Below are 22,741 nucleotides of genomic sequence, written 5' to 3' on the forward strand. Positions count from 1 at the left end.
TCTAAAAATTTTTATTGTATATATTTCATTGCATTCTATCATTTAATTCTTTAATTTCATATATTAATGATTTTTAAATATTTAAAAAAATTTTATTTTGGAAAAAATTAAATATTAAAATTTAAAAAGATATAATTTTATTTTTGGAAATCAAATTTGTAATATTAATAGTATATATTATTATATATTAATTTCCATGGTATTAATATATGAAGTAATATTGCATTGTAATAAATTCGAAATACATAATATCGATTCTAAACTATATTATAAATAAAAATCTAATAAATTAAAAATAAATTATAAATAATAATATATAATAATATAATTATTTTTCTATTTTTTAAAAAATTTATTTCTAATTTTCGTTTAATAAAAACAGTTTTTTCTAATTAAAAAGATATATATATAATGAAAGTTGAGAATGATAAATAAAAGATATTACCTTAAAATATAAGATAATATAATATAATATAATATAAGATAAAAAATACATTGAATGTCAAATCTATTATGCAGTTTATCTGTGATATTATGAGATTTAAATTCAAAATAAATATATATATATATATATAAAACAGTAGAGTTAAGAAAAGCGTTGTATATTGTACTATATTAAACGTTAAGTATAATTTATTTTTTATATCATATTTTTTTATTTTTAATGACAATGTCATGTAATAAAAGAGAACATAATGAAAGTGATAATGAAGATTGGATTGGTCCATTACCTTCAGAAGCTGTACCTCAAAAGAAACAAAAAGGTTAGAATACCATAACTTTTATTTTATATTTATTCTTTCTACTATTTTATGAATTAAATAAGAATTTTTTTTAATTAGTTTTTTATATCTCTTGTGTATAAAATTTTAATATGATTTTGAATTATAAAAAAAAATATTGATATTTATATGAAAAAAAAGGGATAACCTTAAATTATTATGTTATTATTTAAATTTATATTTTAATATTAATGATGAATAAATAAATAAATAATATTTGAATTTCTTTTACTTTGATAAAATTATGAATTATGAATTTAATAAAATTTTTTAAACATTGTACATATTTAATTATATTAAATATAATTTTTAGCATTATTTATTTAATTAAATTTATTTAATTTTTGCAGTTCTGGAATATGAGCAAGTATACGTAGATAACTTACCATGTTGTGAATGTTATGAAAAATCTTATATGCACAGAGATGTAATCACTCATATTGTGGTAACAAAGTTAATATTAATTTATATATAATAATTTTAATAATAATAATTTATAAGTTATATAATATAATTTTATATTTATATAATTTATATCTTTATACAGATCAAATTTTATTATAACGGGTAGTTGTGATGGTCATGTTAAATTTTGGAAAAAACAAGAAGAACTTATAGAATTTGTAAAACATTTTCGTGCACATTTAATGGCTATACAATCTATGGCTGCTAGTTGCAATGGTGTTCATGCATGTACTGTGAGTTTAGATAAAACGATTAAAATTTTTGATGTTATCAATTTTGGTAAATAATTTTATATATATATATTTTAAATTATATGTATGTTAAATTATATATATATATATTTTAAATTATATAATTTAATTGTTAGTAAAATATTAATAGTTTTATTTTAGATATGATTAATATGATGAAGCTGGATTATATACCACTTTGCTGTGAATGGATATATTCTCCTGGTGATGCAATATCTGCAATAGCAGTTTCTGCTCAAGAATCTAATAAAATTTTTATTTATGATGGACAAGGAACTAATATACCATTACATGTTTTTGAAAAATTACATACTAAACCTGTAGTTGCTATGAAAGTAAAAAAAAAAAAGAAAAAAAAATAGCATAAATAATTTTATTTTCTGATTTTATTTATATGATCTTATATAAATTTTTATTTGTAGTATAATTCGATATATGAAACATGCATTTCTGTGGATAAAGCAGGCATTTTAGAATATTGGACAGGACCTAAAATGGAATATAAGTTTCCTAAATGTGTCACATTTGAATCTAAGCTAGATACAGATTTGTTCGAATTTGCAAAAAATAAAACTTATCCTTGTGGATTAGCAATATCTCCAGATGGTAAAAGATTTGCTTCTCTCAGTGGAGATCGAAAAGTTAGAGTTTTCACTTTTCGTACCGGAAAATTGTATAGAATATTTGATGAAACATTACAAAGATTTTCTGAATTACAACAAGTGACGCAACAATTGCCAAATATGGAATTTGGACGAAGGTAAAATTTTTTTCCAATTAAATTAGATTATAATTTAAATTCTTCTTTATTAAAATTTTAATTATATTATTAATTATATTATATTTAGAATGGCAGTAGAAAGAGAACTGGATAAAACAGAAACAAATTTAGGAAATATAGTTTTCGACGAATCGGGTTATATAGTTTTATATAGTACAATGTTAGGTGTAAAAGTTGTAAATTTGTATACAAATCGATGTATTAGAATTATGGGAAAACCTGAAAATATTCGTCCTATGCAATTAGCTCTATTTCAAGTATGTATAAACAAATTTGTAAATTTATTTTTATTAATACTAATTTATATTGTAAAAATTTATAGGGAAAAGCAAGAAAAACTACAGCTGCAGTGACTGTAGAGATGGAAGCTGCAGAAAATCCTACATTAGAAATGAATCGTCCTGATCCAACTCTTTTTTGTACAGCTTATAAAAAGAATAGATTTTATATGTTTACAAGGAGAGAACCTGAAGATACTAAAAGCCAAGAATGTGATAGAGATGTTTTTAATGAAAGACCATCAAAAGAGGATATTATTTCCTCTACAGAAGCTACAAATGTACAAAAGATTTATGATCAAGCAATTATTCATACTGCTCTTGGAGATATTCATTTAAATCTTTTTGGAAAAGATGTTCCGAAAACAGTGGAAAATTTTTGCGTTCACGCAAAAAATGGTTATTATAATGGACATATTTTCCATAGAATAATTAAAGGATTTATGATTCAAACCGGTGATCCTACTGGAACTGGTACTGGTGGAGAAAGTATATGGGGAGGAGAATTTGAGGATGAATTTAAATCCCATTTAAAACACGATAGACCATATACTTTAAGTATGGCCAATGCTGGACCAAATACAAACGGCAGTCAATTTTTTATCACTTTAACACCAACTGTAAATTGAAATAATATTCTTCTTTTTTTTTTTTTTTAATAACGATTAATATTATGTGTAATTTTTAATTATAATTTTTAATATATATGTTAATTAATATTTATTTTATATCTGTTTTAGCCTTGGTTGGATAATAAACATACTGTATTTGGTAGAGTTATAAAAGGAATGGAAGTTGTACAAAATATTAGTCAAGTAAAAACAAATCCAAAAACTGACAAACCTTATGATGATATTCGAATAGTTAGCGTTACTGTGAAATAAAATTTCAAAATTAATATATAAAATATTTTTATATAAATTTCTTTTATGGTATATGTACTATAAATAATAATAAATATAATAATAATAACAATAATAATAATAATAATAATAATAACAATAATAATAATGATAAAAATAATGATATAATAATAATAAATTCTTAAAATCCTTATTCTTTATCCTTTTGCATATGATAAAGCAATCCTCTCAAAAAACTGTACGTCCCTGTGCAGCATACAAATGCATTTACACTAAACAAATTGTAATTTTTTGGTGTGATAACTAGGGAATATCTAATGAATAAATAATAAGATTTTTTTATTATAATATTATAATTTAAAATAATATATACATATATATCTTTGAGAAAAAATAATATTATTTAAAAGATACCTAGACCATATAGCACCAGTAATCATAAGACTTGCAGTTTGACTAAGAGAAATTGTTTCTGGTGGTCGTCTAAGATCTCCAATTCCCGCTATTACCAAACCCCATTTAAATGTAGGTGCCCAGAAGAATACTGTAGTTGGTCCTATATTAATAAAAATGTTAATAATAATTACAAATTTTATAAATTGTGTTCATAAAAATTGATTTCAACCTGCAGGATGTAAAAAAATAGGAACGAATCTTGATGGAAAAACAGAGGCTATTTTTATCATAAGTTGTTGATAAGGAGTCTTTTTCTTTTCTTCTGGTGGCTGCATTATATGCCAACAATAAAATTTTAAATCGTAAAATAAATAGATTATAAAAACGTTTTAAAATCGTCTAAAAAAAAAATTATATATAGAATAATTCAATATAAAATTGTAAATGATCATCTAAAGAATAAAAGATTGACAAGTGGTACAAAAACATATAGTTGGTGATGCTTATAAACAAAATTTATTTTGAAGATTAAAAACAATTATATTTAATTCTTTAATTCTAATCAAATTATTCATGAATGTATATTTATGATTGTTATTATAAATATTAATAAATATTCAATTTATTTTAATTGTGAAATAAAAAAATATTTTATAAACAATTTTATATTTTATGTATGAAATAAAATTACACTAGAATATTAACAAAAAATTTAAGAAAAATTATTGAAATAAATATTATCTACATTAAAATTTTTTCAAATATATATTTTATATAAATATATTTTATTTTTTTCTTTTCGTTATTCTATTTTGTTAAATTATTAATTTATATTTTCAAATTTTAATTTTTCTAGAACAAAATTTAAAATATGAATTAAAAAGTACTAAAATATTGATAAAATATCTAAATTTTTATTTAATTAAATTTCATAGTAATTTTATATGTTTAAACAAAAGATTGAAGAATCCTTTTTGGTAACTTTTGATTGCGATTCGAAAATTTTTAATTACTTTATTTATATTATATACAAAACATTATAACCAATTCGATGTAACGAAAAATTCAAAATTGTATTTTATATCATTATATAAATATGTAATTCATTAAATTTCTCTCTTAAGAAGGTCTCTACGAAAATATTGTAAATATTAAAATATAATAGAATATCTTTCATATTAAATTTAAAATGAGTTGCAGTAAAACGCAGGGAACATGGAACGATTTGGAGGAAATGAAATATTTGCTTTGTGCTATTGAGTGCTGGTACATTTATTTTTCCTATTATTCTTCAATTAAAGATCCAATCTTTTATAGTTATAAAGAAAAAATCTTTGCGAAACTGAATGTTTAAAATAAACTTTTGAAAATATTGTTTTGCAATATAATAATAATTTTTTTTTTATAATTTAAAGATTTAAATAAAGATTTTAATAAATTATAAAACTGGAAATAAAAATATAACATATTTTTATTTTTCTTTCAATTATTTAATTTTTTGCCATAAATTATATATTTATTATCTTTTTTAATTTTTATTAAATTCTATGTTTCAATCTTGAAAACTAATATAAATCTGGAACGAAGAAATATTCTATATTTTTTTTAATTTTTTCATCAAGTAACTTTATTTCGTAACTTTCATTTTCATTCTTTATAAATAAACAATAAAGAGAAAATATAAGTAATACATTTAGAAAATAAAATCTTAATAGGAAAATAACAAAAAAATTATCTTATTCTCAAACTTTACAAATTTATTTTTCAGCAAATGTCCATGTATACCACCCACACCTGTATGTTCTGTCCTATTACCACCGAGAATCGAAGAATTACCTGCATATATGCCTGTTCAGAGACCCTGTTGTCCTCCACCGGTTTGTCCACCAATGCTTCGTTGTCCATCACCACCACCTTGTCCAGTTTCGTTTACTTCTTGTACGGCCTTACCTCCTTCTTGTCGGGTACCGATAGTTCCTAGTCCTTGCATTCCATGTCCTCCAATTTGTCCTTCAAGGGGTCCTCCACCATTGCGTATAGTACCATGTTGCCCAACTTCATTACCATGCTATCCAGGTGAACTTTGTCACAATATTTATTACTATATTTATTATTACTTCTTTGATAAGAAGTTAAGTATTATACTAATTATCTATTGAAGAGTTCAAAGGAAAAATAATACGAAATATTTCAAATATGATAACCGAAAAAAAAAATAGATTTTATATGAATTTTTTTTCTTGTTTAAGAAAAAGAAAGAATACAAATTTTTGTTTAATTAAAATATTAAATACAAAAGAATTGTTTTTAAGAACAAATTTAATAATTTTTCTATGCTATTCTGAAATTAATTACGCAAAATCATTACAAATTATAATTTTATTGTTGTTTTATATTTTTCAGTTTCTCACTGATGTATGATGATAATATATATAAGAAAAATAAAACTGTTTTTGAAGAGTCTGTGAAGAAAGGTAATCAAATTGATTTCATCAAAATAAATTTTTTTTAATGCTATTGTATAATTGTAGTGATAATTGATATTTTAATTTGGCAAGTGTCAATGTTGCATACTACAGGACAATTGTATTAAAGGATTCTTGGACTATTAATCAAGTATGAAAAAGGGCAAAAAAATTGTAAAAATATTATTTGATATGTTTTTTCGGTAATCCTACATTTTAAAACTTTAACGTGCAATGATAATTTTATTATAATGTATATAATATATAATGTAACAAAAAATATGAATAATTCTGAAAAAAGATTGAGTTTTATTAGAAATAAGAATCAATATTTCTGTTTCTAATTATAAAGTTTAATTGAAGAAAAAAGAAGAACAAAAATAGGAAATATTGAAATTATGGATAAGGTCAGTAATTCGAAGTAAACGATAAGACATCGTACACAAGAATTTTATTCGTATGTCGATACGGTCCCATTCGAAGTTTAAAATAATCATACTCATCTCGAATCGATTTACAGGATAGAGAATCTTTCCTTCTTAAACTAAAGCCTAGCATACAATAAATCCATGAAAGTTTTAAAGTTTTATTACAATAGTAATAGCTATGAGATATCCACTATCTTATAATAAAAGCTTAAAAGTTAGTGGAAAAAACATAATTACTACTTTTGAGACGCAAAAATTGATAAAGTCACTGCAATTTAATTGGTCACGGATAATTATCGATCACTTACCGATAAATTTATACATATTATAATACATACTCTGCTTTCTCGCTTCTTTTTTAAAATAGATATTTTATTCTCACTTTTTCTGCTTCTTTTTCTTTCTTATATATAGATATTGGAAAGAGATTTCCATTTAGGTATAGAAATTTTTTCAGAAGAATAAAAAATTCTTTAATCGTTGCCTTCGTCTCATATAGGATGTATTATTTTAATCTTCAGACGCAATATATTATAGATTCTTCTTAAAAATCGTTTCAAATAAAATTTTGAACTGTTATTGAACTCCAAAAATTGATTTTCGATCAACGATTGAAACGATTGATCATTAAAATCTTATTTTTTAAAACGGTTTTTCATTTATCTTGATATAACTTCCGATTTCAGAGATATCTCTCATATAAAAAAAAAAAGAAATAATTTTTCAATCAATCATTTACTTTAAACTTGATTAAACTCTATTAAAATTAAACAAACCGCTGTAACTCTGAAGATAGTGACTTCCGGATAACGAGTGAACGATCATTAAAAGCGTGGAAACTTCCTCTTTAAAATGCATTTTTATTTATTTCGATACAACTTTCGATTATTAAGATATCGTGTAAAGGAAAGAGTAATTTTTAATCGTTTATTATCTTTGTCCTTGTTGTTCACTCGAATCTCTCGCTCGCACTTTATTTTATTGATCTATTCCAAATTCCAGACAAATGATAGCCGCGATTCCTGAAAAAGTAATATGCAACTCTTAGAAAGATGTATGTATTTCCAGAAAATAATGCAGATCAGGATCACGAGCTCATTCATAATTTCCACGTTATATTAAGTATTATGAATACTTTGAGTCTTTATATCTCGGCAACCATTTGAGATATCGCTATAAAACAAAATTTGACAAAATTTTTAGTTTCTTTTAATGTTTTTTTATGCAAGAAATTGAAGTTTCATTTGTGATTCTGTGATATAAAAAATTTAGAAACATAATTGCGTCCGAAGACTAAAATCGAAATATTATTTTGTATAATTTTTTTAATCTTTAAAGATATACTTATTTAATTGAGTGATAAGTTAATTTTTTTTATTAATCTTTTGTAGTATATTTGAAGCTATTTGGAATAATCTGAAATTTTGGAATATTTTCATTATATTTTTGATTTTTATCAATTAATCAAATTTTTCGACGATTAGTTTAAAAATTTATTATACAATAAAATAGAAATAATAATAAATAATTTTGAGATTTTTCAGATTTTTTTAAAAGTTTTTTATTTTTTTGAAAAAAGTCCGAATGAACAAGATGGATTCAAAGATACTATAAAAGATTAACGTATTATCTGTATATTATAGAATTAGCAAATGTTAAATATTATTATATATTATAATGTAATTTTATGTTACATGAAAAATTCTTTGCCTTCAATTTCTGATTGCTTAATTTTTATTAATTATTAATTATGTAAAGAATTCTTTTAAATTTATAGAAAGATTATAACGATTTATTATTTATAATTGATGCCTAGTCAAATATTCGATGAGTACATAAATATTAATTGATAAATAGATGAAAAAATTGCATATCTAATTTACAATATTGATGGATATTTTAATAAATGGCATAAAAATATTTATAATTTACTTATAAAATTAAAAAGAATTCAATATCATCTCAATTGCAACTTACGATTAGAAAGCTTAAATTTGTAAGTTTTTTTTAATTTTCGATTTAATACAGATAATTTACAAATTCGATATGCCTGTTTTGATTATTGAATCATAGATAATCGCAACAATAACAATTAATTTATTTAATTTTTGGAGAAGAATTTAATTATAAATTTATCTAGAATTTGTAACTTATAATATTCTTACAAAATAAAATTAAATATTTTATAATATTAAAATTAAGTAGCTTTCACAATAATTACATATATATATATATATATATATAATTAAATTTAAGATAATTAATTTTAATATAATTGCTATAGTTACCTATAATTCAATGATAATTAAAATTTATTTATTTGATGAAGACAAACTTTCATTTAATAAAGAATTAATTACTTTCTTTAATAAATAACAAATAACAATGTAAAAATTATAATTATCGATAAATTTAGAAAAAAAAAACTATATTATTATTTAGGAACGAGGAATTCCATAGATCTTAATCTCTTTAAAACCATTTACTGATTCTTAATAATAAACTTATATTTTAAACTTTTCGTTTTGTTTATTTCCATAAAATCTTTCTCATTATTTATAAAATTATGCATTGCAAAAGTAATGAAAATTCGCTATTAATTATTATTTGAATGATTCATTATCAGTTTCTTGATATTTATCAATTCAATTACTTTATTCTTATAAGAAATCTGTATTGAGAAAGTTCTTAGAAAAATAATTTTATTTTTTAAAATAAATAATTTTATTATTTAAAATAAATTTTTTTCTTTCAATAATGGAAAATGAAATTGTTGGTTCATTGTAGATGATTAACAATACAGATTTATATGTTAAACTCGTTTTATAAATCAGAAATCTAAAATAAATATTTTTTATTTTTCTGAGAAAAGATTCAAACAACATTGATCTTTTTCTATGGTTTTTATTTCCCCATTTTCGTCTTCCATTAAACTGTTTTCAACATAATTTCTTTTTGTAAAATAAATATACATAATAATACGATGAACATATGAGATAATCAATGCTGAAGTAACTTAATTTGCATTATGAATAAAGTTTATATACACCTCTGATATGGTATCATAAACTTCATTTCCTTAATTTCTAATTCTTAAATTGTATCTTGAAAATTTTCGTCGCAATATTATAATACTGTTTCACGAGGTATCTAATAGTAAAAACAAAATTTGCTAATATTCTGCCATTTGATAAATCATGCTGAAAATCTGCTCAAGTGTATTTATATAAATTTATATTTCCTCAATCGTGTTTTCCATTTGATATTTAAAATTGAAAATATATATACACATGTATAACCTTTCTCTAATTTTTCAGATTCATGTCCATGATATTTTTTTGTATTGTTCAATTTATTCAAATCGATTTCGATACGATCAAAACATACAAATTCACTCCCTAGAAATATTTGGAATTCTTCCCCATAATTTCGAAAAAAATACAATCTATCTTCCATTTCCAATAAATGATGTTCTTTAAAACTCAAATTTTTACATGAAATTTTTGAAAAATGAAGAAATATCCATATTCAATTTGGAAATATTCAAATATTAATAAAAAAAACAAGATATTATAAACTCTGATAAGATATCTTTTAAAAAAATCTAAGAAATTTCTTTATTAAATAATATCAATTAGGAAACACTTCACACATAATTTTGTGTGTAAAATTATATTTTGCTATCTGATATAATGTGTCAAAATCTAAATGAAAGTTTTTTCTTTTATTTTTAAATTCTTAAAATTTTAATATTTATCTTAATTTATATCCAGTTTTTTCCAAATTTCATCTCTTTTTTGCTATATATATTAAATCTATTGTATGTAAAAAAAGGAAAAAAAGAAAATAAACCATTCAATAAGAAACCATTCAATTGACGAATCTATATCGTCGTTATTATTTCAAACCAGGGAAACGTTAGAGAACGAACAGGTCCTCGCAGCTTTTCGTTTTCCTCTTGAAACCCAACAGGTGTTTCAAAATCCTCCTTCGATGCTTGCTTCTTCTTCGTCTATTTGCTTGGTCCCGATCCCGTTGAGGATTCAACTTAATTTGCGCCAGAATGCCGACCAGCAGCTCGTCTACGTGATGGGCGAGTCCTGATGATGTTTCGATGAATTTACAACCACAATTGTTTGCCATACGTCGACCAACTTTAATAATAAAAAAAAAAACAATTAAAATAAAAAAGTTAGAAGTTTTAAATGATACTTTTTTCCACAGAATTATAATATTTTATAATATAGAACATTCTTTAAATTGATAAAGCTTAATTGACAATTTCAGAGGTGATTTCAAACAATTTTTTCCTTTGTAAAAATTTTCTTAATGAATTATTAACGAAAAGTATTGGCCAATCACAAAGCACGTAAATTTGTTTCGATAGTGTTGGATATATGTTGCTAGTGAATCACTAGATTTGAACAAATAATTGAAGTAACATTCTAAAATGATGAATATTTTTAAATACATCTTCTGTCCGGATAATTGGTTACTTGACTGAAATTCCATAATTAACATTAATTTAATATTATTTATTATATATTTAATAACACAAGAATTTATGAATTAAATAATGATAAAAAAATTAAATTTTAAAAAATGCCAAAAGTTAAAATAGATTATTGAATATTCGAAAGGTAAATTCCTTATCAATTCATATTATCAATTCATATAATACATACTTTCATTTAATTTCATTTAATGTTTAAAAGCACGAAAGCGTAATTACGTAGAGCAATTATCACGCAAAATGTTAACTGTCTGCTCTTGTTAGAACGATTGGGTAATCGAGCAAGGAGTTGATAAGAATAACAACCTTGACGAGTATAAAAATGAAAATTAACTTGATTTATAAATATGGTTTATAATTTATTCTTCATCTTTTTTGTTTATAAAAATTTTTATCTCATACAATTATCAAAATTTAATTATTCGAAGTAATTTTAATAATTAAAGTAACTAGATCAAGCGAAGTTGGTTATTTCATTACTTTTTCGACTTTTTCAACTTTTTAGTAAATAAAAACGTTTGCATTTCTTAATTAATGATTTTATATTAATTGTTTCAGCACAGAAACACTGAAAAGAAAAAAATAAAAGAAGAAAAAGAATTAACAATTGAATGACAATTTAAATTGAATTTTCTTTTTTTCTTGAAAATTACGAAGTTTATTTTTTATTATTAATTATCTACTCACCGACAGATGGAACCTCACGTTTCCGTTCCAAATCAACTTTATTCCCAACAAGAATTACACCACGGCTAGCCATGTAATCGCTCTTCCATAGATAGAGCAACGTCTCTTCGGCCATTTTTAAGCTTCGTCTGTCCACTACCGAATAAACTACTACGAAAACATCTGGATTGTATGTCGAGCAGAATGTTTCAACCTGTGATGAATAGAAAATTTGTTGTTAACAATATTGTTAACGAAACTTTTATTAGGAGAAGCTTTGCTACAAGTTTGAATACCTTTCTATGATTTTATGAATATTATATTAAATGGTGATATATAATATTGAATTATTAAAATAATTTAAAAAGAATATTTAAAATTTTATTATACTTTTTTATCTATAAAAGCAAAAGATCTTAGAACGAATTAATGTTAAACGAAATTGCTTTTTAAAAAAAAGAGAGAATTTCAATTTTATCGAGGTAGATACACACACACACACACACATCTTTTGTCTAATATTTTTTTATACCTTGTTTGAAAATTTAAACGTATAATACATATTTTCAAACAAGATAAGCATAATGCAATGTCGAGATAAATTCATTATTTTAAGTAAACGAGCTAATCCCTTTGCTATAAAAATCCAAGTAAGAACGTCTGCATGATGGATACAAGGATGGAAAATAAAAGACTGGTTGAGAAGAAAATGAAAACTAAAAAAAAAAAGGAAAAATATTTGCATGATTAAATTGTTAATGAGGATATTGACAATTATATTAATTTATTAAACTTACCGACATCTCTGCTGCAGGATGATCTATGATCTCCAATTCTGTTTCTTGGCCATTAAGCATTACGGATACGCTTTTTTGTCCGTATTCCTCATCTGAAACAAATATAAATAATAAAATTAGTTTTAACAATATTATATGCTTAATTAATAGAAAAAATGTGGAATATGCAAAAAAAAAAGAGAAAATTTAGAGAAATAGTAATAAAAATAACCTTTCATTTTAATATGGATATAAAATAAAGGGATACAAAAAGAGAGAATATGCGCATAGCTATCCTTTCTGAAGTTTAAAATTTATCTTATCACTAGATTTTACATCTTTGTTGAATAATAACTAGATTCTAAAGTGTTTTTAATTAAAAAATATTTCCATCGGGTCGTTCGTTTATTTTTTAAACGTTTAACTCAAAATTTCATGCAGCATTGAACATGTTAATCACGATCACACGAACGCTTCAAAGATGACCGGACTGGTTTATAAAAGTAACGTTTTTTGATTAAGAGTTAATTAAATGTCGTATGACAAACAATTGTTGTATCACGTGTGACGTGTTTGAGAACATAAACGTTTTAAGATAAAAATATTATTTCAATGAAATATCTTGTTTGCATAAATATGACGTTCGATTAATATTTTAGGAATGTATTAGATAATATTTTATCGATGTAATTGTGTTCCAGTACAAATTTGTGAGAACAAAGCAAAAGATTTTCATTTATGCATTATTTCTATTTTTAATTTTTCATTTTTACGTTTCGATAATAACGTGAAATCATTGATAAATTTGCATTGTTGTTTAAAAATAAGCTTTTGTTGTTATCAGTGTTGTTCGTGTGTGTTTTCCTTTTTTTTATTTTAATATTAACTTTTTGTAATAAAAATCTCTTTGTTTTTAATAAAATGAAAAAAAAGAAGTGCGTATAAAATCATTTGCCTTTCCTCGATTTGTATTTATTGGTTGTTGGCTTATTTTAAGGAAAAAAGATAAAGGAAAAAAAAATTATATTCAATATTTCTTTTGTTTCAGAAAATGAGTCAGAAAAAATTTAATATTAATTAAAATAATATTAATTAAGGAAATATTTAAACGTTTAAAAATATATAATGTATTTTGGAACAAAAATATATTTATTATAAAGAAAAAAAGGCAAAAATTTGAACGAAAAGGATAATAGAGAATACATAAAATATTCGGTTGAGTTTCTTTAAAAATATAAAATAAGAAAGATAAGATCAGTATCGACTAGTGAAAGCTTTCTATTTAGCTTGAAATAATTCTGATCCTTGAATTGAAAAAAGATTATCACGTTGTTGGAAATTTTTAGATTGCATAGGTATTTTATTTTACTATACACGAAACCATTCGTTCCTTTTTTTTCCAGATTAAAATTCTATTTAACTTCCATCGAGTTGAAAAATATTTTTTTTTCACGAATTATCTCGAATTATTTTGCACTTTTGCAGGAAAAGTATAAGTCGATTTTGTAAAAGCACGATTCTTCTAATTGAAAATTTTCAGAATCTTTAAGTTTAAAATATGCAGATAAACAATGAAAAATTTCGAGTTATCGGTATTAATTTTAAATAAATATAAATATAATCCTCTAATCTTTTAAAAATAAAATTATTTTTATTTTTATTTGACGGTAAATGAACATTCTTGAAAATCGGGTCACGAAATTCTGTGATAAAATGGAAAAATAGGTTAAGTTCGACAAAGCGATTTTTTGAGAGACAAAACAGTTTTGAATTTTTTTTTTTTTGCAATGTTTTTTATATCCGAGTTCTTTTTGATTCTCTTTTCTTTTTTTTGTTTTTCTCCACTTTCAATGTCTTTTTATACGAAATAGAAAGAGAATTTTTTTTTTATGAATTTTTCATTACTCGTTGTTTGTTTCTTTTATATGTATTGATTGAAAGATTTGTTTATTTTCCATAAAAATGTTATTTTCCACTGAAAATTGTTAGAAAAATAAAAAATAAATAAAATAATAAAATAATACAATAATAAAATAAAAAAAGGAATATTTATAAAAATAGATGGTACAATTCCAAATAACAGAAAAAGAATCGTACAGGGAGGTTATTGATATTATTGATATTTCAATCAAAATGTCGCAAGATATTAAATCTGCGTGTGACGATGAAAATTGGAAACTTTCTTTCAGAGTGCAAGTAGTATAGATGGTCTTTCATTTATAGTCAGAGTTTCCAATGTTTAAACGAATTGGAAATTCGATCGCAAACATCTAACAAATGTCTATAACAAGTTATTCGATTTTTATGATTTGTTAAATCTGTTAAGATGAAAAGGTATTCATTGTTTGAAAAATGAAAAATAACTAAAATGAAAAAATTAAAATTATTTTGCCTTTAGTTTTATACATACGAAATATAGATATTTAACATTCGTATGAATAATAAAATAATTTATCGAAATTCTTTTTTCTTTCTCTGTACATAAATGCAATAAAAATGCAAAACTGAGTACAAATTTATTGCAATTTATCGGATTGAAATTAAATTTTTCTCAAATGAAAAATCGAGCGAAAAAATTAAAATAAAATAAAATTTGATTGAAATTTTTTGAAGATATTTATTTTATAATAAAATTATAATTAATTTAAAAAGGAAACAAATAATCTCGGAATAATAATGATTATTTTCATAATTTGAAAATCATTTATAAATAAATATTTTTCACATTTTTATTACTTTAAATTTTGTTCCTTTAACAGGAAGCATTATTGTAATGTTATTTCCCATCCAAAATTCAATTTTCATTTTTGCCATTGTTTAAAACTTCGTTCAAGGGAAATTAAACGAAAAAAGAATCGCTGCCGTGACAAATTTGATTCTCCTGTAGCTTTAAAGTAAGAACTTCGCCAAGTGAATATCGATATTTCAGTGCCTCAAGTTCTTGATCGTTCAGGTTTGAATGCTTGGTTTGCCAAGATAAGAACAGCTACTTTCTTCATTATTATTTCAACAAAAAATTTTTCTTGTCACGCAATCCATATATATGATATATCAGATTTCATATAATTAACTAACGAAGTATAATTTATGTAATAAAAATTCAAACCTTGATTTGAATAGAAAAGTATTTTATATTATTATTATTATTTGAAAATAAAATAAATTAGAAATGAATAATGTCAAAAATGAATAATCTCGCAAATTGAAAAATTAAATATGCAAAATTATTAATTTTCAAATATTTGTTTGTTTTCAAAATTTTCATTCATATTTTATTTATTTTAAAATTCTTTTCATTAACTGAAAAAATACTTATTTAGCACAAAATGTTCACATTTTATTGTTTTCTTCATCATCTATTTTGTTCTAAAAAATATTCCTAGGTAAAGTTTTTCAAAAATCGAAAAAAATTCACTGTAACGAATATTAATTTTCAATCAAGTACAAAAAAATACTTGAAAAATATAATTAAATTTAAAATGGCTGCACATAACGATGACAACACTTGTACTGAACAAAGGAAATACGCAAAGGATAAGCCAGATAACTCTTTCTTAGTCAATAGAACATCCTTATGACTTGTATGTTGCGTCATCAACATTGAATGTATTAACAATTAACAAAAGTTCAAGTTGCACAAGAAGAATCAACGTATCGACAACTAAACTATTGCGCTAATATTACACCGTGAACTGGGTGACAGCTTTTATACTTTTTTATCGATTTTCTCATTTCTCTTTCGTTTTCTCTTCATTAAGGCAACTGATAAAGAAACATCACGACTATGGATCCGTAGCAAATAATTTATTGTTATTCCGCCTACGGCCAATTTCTACGCTATCTATCGGCTGTGTACATTATAGCGACCATTTGAGCATAGCGGTAGTTCTGCAGGATGGTCATTATGACAGCCATTGAGATAAGTCTACTATAATGATCGTTAGCATGTAGTAAAATATTTAAACACATAAAGTTCACTATTGTGAGGTATAAAATTAATTTTTTTCATCATGTTATTGCATTTTTTTAAGGAGATAAAATATTCTTCAGCATGTGAATACAAGGGAGATAATTCCCTGTAACACTATCGCACAATGCTATTTGCATACATGTGGGAAGCCTAACTACTGTTTGAAATAACCGATATTATAAAATATCGATATTATAAAATATCGATATCATAAAATATATATATATATATATATGTATAATAGTATATAAAAGTAGTATACAAAATTTTTTGCCCAAAATTTTGAAAATTATTTTAAGGTCACTTTATATTTTTTAAGTGAAGAAGTAGGTAGCATTTCTGCAAAATGACTTTTTATTTTTTTTTTTTTTTTTTGAAAGATTGTCTAGAAAAGAAATTTTCATGTAAACATTTTATTATTCTCACAATTAGATATTTTAAAGAATAATAAATCTAAGTATGAATGTAGTTTTCAATTTCTAATAATTCTTTCGAATAAATTTAATTTTAAAATAAAAATAGATACAATGGTATGCAAGGTATATAAGAGAAAAAATGCAAAATGCATGAAAAGTAAAAAATTCTTCGAATTTTTAAATTTGTATGCTTCGTCGAAAATGAAAAATGATTGACATCTAACAATAATGTGATATATTCGTCATAAATTACGTGTTGAAATATCGAGTAGTGATAATGAAATTTAGAAATAGAACTAAAAAAAATTATGGTTTTTTAAAATGATTACTTCAAAAATTTACTCTATTTTATATTCTGATTATTTTTCGTTAAAAATATTTGTGAATGTTATTGAAATACGAATGATAGAAAGATTCGATATAATTTTTGTAAGAAGATGAAATGATTTCGAATTGAAATAATAAAAAAGAATGTACTTCACAATATCCACTTAACGGGATAATTCTAAAATCGAACATTTAACATAACATAATATTTTATATATCGTCAAAGGAATAAAAAAGAAAAAATCCAATACAATCGTTTGAAGATAACCATTGCATAATATCCTTGAAAGGAACGATCGAGGAACATTACCTCCAAAAAAAAAAAAAAAAAGAAAAAAAGAAAAAAAGAAATTCAACTACCAGTTATTGCATATGCTACCGAAAAACAAATATGAAAACCACTATTGCTTTTCGAGGAAACGAATAACGATGAAAATGCTACGAGATCTGCATCTTAAAATGTATATGAAACTCTCAATGATCATAAGGAAGGATATTAAGTCAACATTTAGAATATCCTTTCCACGAGAAAAGAATTGGTTTTTATTTTATTTTTGTAAAAACTTTTGAGTTTGCATCTTGGAATAAATATCGTACAAATATTTTCCATATGTATAACATTGAATGGATGTACGATATTGAATAATATTTTGCAAGAGAGAATATTTATATTATTTTATATTTTTCTGCTTAAAAATATATAATAAAATATATTTCTTGACTGATTGATTTTTTTATAGATGTTAAACATTTACTTTATAACATATACACATTATCAATTTTATTTAATATTTAAGAAATTTCTATTTTATTTTTCTTTTTTTAATTTTATAAATAAATTTTCCTATTTCCTTCAACGCATAATGATTACAAATGAAAAATCGAAAATTCAAAAATAGTGGATAATTTATGATTGTATTGTAATCTCTGCAAGTTTTCAATATTAACAATCTTACTATATAATCTCACGTATCATCACGTTTATGTGTTCACGTCTTCCATGTTTACCGAGTTTTATGAGCACCATTGTTTACCTTATCATTACGTCACAAAAATTACGATGTAATTAAACTGTAGCCAAGATAAATAAAAATCATTGTAAAGACGTTGTTCGTGTATATCTATAAATTTTCTTTATACGATCGTTTCAATGATTTAACTCGATAATTAATTCATACGTATCGTCAATTGACCTTTACGCGTGCATCTACAAAAAACAAAAAAACTATTAACACCAGAATATACATTCCTTAAAATCATTAAAATTCTATTCAAATAATGAAAATTAAAATACATAATAATTTCATATGAAACACATTATATTTACATAATTATTTTACCATAATTGTACCGTTGGATGCAAGAAGAGATAAAGCGACAGTCTTCAGTTAAATTTTTAGAAAAATAACAATTGTAATTTTTCCAATTTTGAAGATATGACAGCAATGAAAATTACAGAATATACATATAAAAAAAAACATAAAATTTAATTAAATCCACTCAAAAAAGACCCGAGGCTCTTTTTACATCCAATCATAGTTGGACTGGAGTGCTATTCCTTCTATCAGTAAAACTCAATTCTCCTACGGCGAATCTCCGCAGGAGGAGAAAATGTGACGTCATGTTATCTCTCCTCTCCTCTCCTCTCCTCTCAACATCACATTAGGCATCCACCAAAGCTAAGCATTATGTCAAGTGACGTATCTCTGCCTGATGATCACGCCTGTCCTCACACTATCATTATTAAATTACATCACTGATGAAATGATGCGATACAATACTGATTTTAATGGATATCTGATCACGTGATGTACGTCTGCCAAAGTAACGCGACGTCGCATTTTCTTCTCCTGTGGATATTTCGTTGCATTTTTAATGTCAGCACTCGTTTTATGCAATTATGCATCCAACAGTACAAATTGGATCATCTTCTCTATATCTTTCGAATTATCACTGAAAATGAAGAAACGTGCGATTCACTCACCCAGAGAAGTGTCATAGGCGCAAATGTAATCGCTGGTGGTGAACTGCGCTGTAAGGGCGGTTTTCCCTACCCCCGATGCACCCAGCATGCCGACTTTGTAAGTGGCCACTCGTTCGTTGCTCGTGTCCTCCTCTGCCTCTATCCCTGAAAGCTGTGACGCCGAGCTGAAAAGCAAAAGTCGTTTCAAACGTGTGGCTGACTCGTATCGATCCGAGAGAAATAGGGTTCATCGCCAGACATTTTTCTCGTCTCTTATCGGCATTCGTATTTTTATAGCGTCTTATTGTTGTTTTCGTTTTCTTGCAAAATGGGAAGCGAAACAGGTTTATATGTTTGGGGAGAGGCAGGGATTTTGATTTTATTGACAATTTCGTCGATCGGGATTTCGAAGATCGGATGGGTAATAGGCCAAATATGGATTTAAAACTCGAAATATTCGCGAGACGAAGATTGTTCCATTCTCATGGAAGGAATTTTATTACATTATACGACGAATATTAAGTAATGAATAATTTGAAGAAAAAGTAATCTATTCGTAATTATTATATGTAAAATTTTTAAAATAATTTTGCAAAAATTAAAACAATTACATCTTGGTAAATATTTTAGATTGTATTAATTCTTAAATGAGTTTTTTTTATCATAAAATGATATAATTCTTAAAATTCTCAAGTGGAACAGTAATATCTTTAATCAGACGGGTGGTCTGATTAAAGTAATTTCATTTCACTTGCTATGTTTGTCACGAATAAAAAATTGGAGAAATATTTTTGAACGGCTTCAATAAATTAAATGATTGTTCAAAGTAAGGAAGAAATTCAAAATTTGTATAAGAAAATGAATATATATATCAAGATTTGCAATAATATCGAATCATAAATTTGAAGTTAATAGCGCCAATTGTTCATTTTATCGCAATCTGCTCTATTTCTACAAGTATTATCTCCCTGCTTTATCTTTTATTTTTATAAAACTGAAACGACGTCAGTTTGAATTTATGCGATGTATCAACAATGTGCTATCTCCTTTTTATATAATCCCGCTAAATATTTACCTTCCTCTTTAATATTTTTCAGATCAAATGAATAATGGATAAGAAGATTACTTTTAATAAAGACGTTAAAATAACAAAATTTTATATTGACTTTCTTCTTAAAACTCTTTTACTACAAATTTTAAGTAAATTTTATAATAATTTCCCAAATTTTTAATAAGTTATAAATTAAAATTCACATCAATGATAATCTAGATCAATAATTTTTAAAATATTCCTTTTAGAATTTTTACTTTAGAATTTTTACTTATTTTTTACTTATATTGATACGTATATTTTTTTATTTTTATTTTTATTTTATCTTTTTATTTTTTTATCATCACCAACGTTTAGATTCGTCGAAATTTTGGTCATGTCCATTTCTTTTTCGCAACGTTAGTGAATTCTTCCGTAATTTTCCGGTTTTGAGGAAACGCATTGCGGACATTTAGACTTCCTGTCCTGCCTCGTATAGCAAAGAGGAAAAGTCATCCCTATTTCTGGCAAAATACGAGAAGATTTCCTGTCAGCTTTCACAATTTTCCGCGTGTCTTATTTCGATTTTGTCGCTCTCTTACTCTCATTTCCTGAACATTATTTCTACTTCTCTTTAAGAATTAACGTTTATTACAGTTCTATTCGATTCTCTTAATTTGCCATTTTTCGATCTTTGTGTAAAATGAACATCTCTCCGTATAATTAATATATAACGATATAATTTAAAGAAAGTGCAGTGCTACAAGTTAATTTTTTTTCAATTTAATTTGTTTCTTTGTCAAATAATATCGTTCACTATTCTTCCTTCTTAAAAGAATGTTCAATAAAATTCTTGGCTTTTTTTTTTTCACTTACGTACTTTTTCTGTTTGATCTTTTCCTATGCAACTTCATTGACCTAGAATGAAATGAACTGTAAATGCTGTTGGAAAATCAAATGACACGAGAAAGGGCAAGGTTAAGGATTACAGTGACCTAGATATATGCCAAGTTATATATAAGTTATAAATAAGTTGCAAATATGTATTATAATAAAAGAAAAATAAGAAAAAGAATTTAATAATAGAAATTGAACCCATTTTATGCATAATATCTTTTTACACAAATATTGCTTTTGATTGATAAAAAAATCGAACTCTTTCGCGTTTACCAATTCAAATGAAGCATCTATAATTCAAAATCAAGTGCAATAACAATCTGAACTAATGAATTATTTCAATCAATTTGGAATTGCAAATATTTATTACACAGGTAATTCCTTTCATTATGAAATTTGGAAGATATATAATAAAATATTTTATTATATAATGGATATTTTATTATATAATATCTAATATACATATAAAATATGAAAATCTAAAAAAAGAACACATTCATCGTTTTCAGAACTACCCTTAAAACTTATACTTACCAAAAATTTCTACAAAAATACACTTACATTAATTTTTCCTAAATTTTCCAATCAATAAAAATTTATATATATATATCATTTTCCTCATCATTTCAAGAATCATTCAGGATTATCGAAAATCTAGCAAAATTCAAAATTCTATTTTAACATTCACATTTGTTCACACGTGTTTATCCTTTTGGAATGGATTTTTTCATCCTTTCTCATCCGCTCTACCATTTCTCGCGAAAGAGCACTTGCCGAGATTACATCTTGTTTCATCGTTCACACGGTCGTAGGATAACCTTTTGGGATTCGAGAAACATGGAGACATGGTGGTGAGAAATTGTATGAGACAAGAGAGAGAAAGAGAGAAACGCAAGAAAAAGCCTTTAATCTGTTAAGTAGAACTGGAGAAGAATCTTTTGGTCTCAAAACGTTATTCGTCAACATCGCATTCAAAGAAATTGCTCGATAATTACGGAGGATTTTAATTGCGTCGAGAAAAGAAGACGAGTTTTGACCGAAATATTTCGTGATTGTAACGCTTTAGAAGTTTAATTAGATTACTCTCAAGATATAAATTTCGCGATATTAAATGTTTTTAGTGTATATTTGAACTTGGGAAAAAGATTCTTCTTCTTTCTTTGATAAAACATTGTAGGGATACTTGGTGCGCGAATACAAGGAAAAAAGGAAAACAGAACGAATGATTTTATCTTCATTGTCCACCGAAATCTCGCTCTTCTGTATCTTCATTTAACTTGAATTGCTTGTAATTTAATAAATAAGCCACGAATTAAATTTTTACACGAATTTAATTTTATACATCAACTATTGTGTTCATTTAGAATTAACTTTTTAACTTTATATACGTATAAACGTTATACGTAATAATTTAAAAAATATAATGAAGAAAGAGAGAGAGAGATAAATTCGAATTAATTAGCAAAAGCATGTA

The 22,741-nt window shown here is 24.4% G+C and overlaps 4 protein-coding genes across 6 annotated transcripts in view; 2 read left to right on the top strand and 2 right to left on the bottom strand.

The window, feature by feature from the left end:
* Nucleotides 1-618: 618 nt before the first annotated feature.
* Nucleotides 619-3,544, top strand: LOC122710439 (peptidylprolyl isomerase domain and WD repeat-containing protein 1). Of its 2 annotated transcripts, none has more exons than XM_043928294.1 (8): nt 619-764; nt 1,133-1,235; nt 1,330-1,526; nt 1,640-1,833; nt 1,921-2,258; nt 2,347-2,536; nt 2,602-3,177; nt 3,298-3,544. In XM_043928294.1, exons 1-8 carry the CDS (start codon nt 665-667, stop codon nt 3,439-3,441), a joined length of 1,842 nt encoding a protein of 613 aa, XP_043784229.1. In that variant the 5' UTR covers nt 619-664; the 3' UTR covers nt 3,442-3,544. The 2 variants fall into 2 exon arrangements, with proteins under 2 accessions (XP_043784229.1, XP_043784230.1); XM_043928295.1 differs by having other exon boundaries at nt 1,133-1,227.
* Nucleotides 3,483-4,151, bottom strand: LOC122710374 (mitochondrial pyruvate carrier 4-like). Its single transcript, XM_043928189.1, has 3 exons — nt 4,089-4,151; nt 3,835-4,019; nt 3,483-3,734 (listed from the first exon to the last, which is right to left on the bottom strand). The coding sequence occupies exons 1-3, from the start codon at nt 4,149-4,151 to the stop codon at nt 3,611-3,613; spliced, it is 372 nt and encodes a 123-aa protein (XP_043784124.1). The 3' UTR covers nt 3,483-3,610.
* An 841-nt stretch (nt 4,152-4,992) lies between these two features.
* LOC122710440 (sperm mitochondrial-associated cysteine-rich protein-like) lies at nt 4,993-6,290 on the top strand. Its single transcript, XM_043928296.1, has 3 exons — nt 4,993-5,082; nt 5,585-5,892; nt 6,220-6,290. The coding sequence occupies exons 1-3, from the start codon at nt 5,006-5,008 to the stop codon at nt 6,228-6,230; spliced, it is 396 nt and encodes a 131-aa protein (XP_043784231.1). The 5' UTR covers nt 4,993-5,005; the 3' UTR covers nt 6,231-6,290.
* A 3,307-nt stretch (nt 6,291-9,597) lies between these two features.
* Nucleotides 9,598-22,741, bottom strand: part of LOC122710376 (GTP-binding protein RAD-like) — a 40,656-nt gene continuing 27,512 nt past the window's right edge. For both annotated transcript variants that reach the window (XM_043928194.1, XM_043928193.1), the window contains 4 exons: nt 19,362-19,525; nt 12,686-12,777; nt 11,910-12,102; nt 9,598-10,863 (listed from right to left, as the gene is read on the bottom strand). In XM_043928194.1, the coding sequence (XP_043784129.1) occupies nt 10,628-10,863; nt 11,910-12,102; nt 12,686-12,777; nt 19,362-19,525 (685 nt within the window). In that variant the 3' untranslated portion in view covers nt 9,598-10,627. The remainder of the gene's footprint in view (nt 10,864-11,909; nt 12,103-12,685; nt 12,778-19,361; nt 19,526-22,741) is intronic.

Source organism: Apis laboriosa, unplaced genomic scaffold, assembly GCF_014066325.1.
Source record: "Apis laboriosa isolate Shangri-la unplaced genomic scaffold, ASM1406632v1 scaffold14686_cov152, whole genome shotgun sequence".
In the NCBI taxonomy this organism is placed as follows: Eukaryota; Metazoa; Arthropoda; class Insecta; order Hymenoptera; family Apidae; genus Apis; species Apis laboriosa.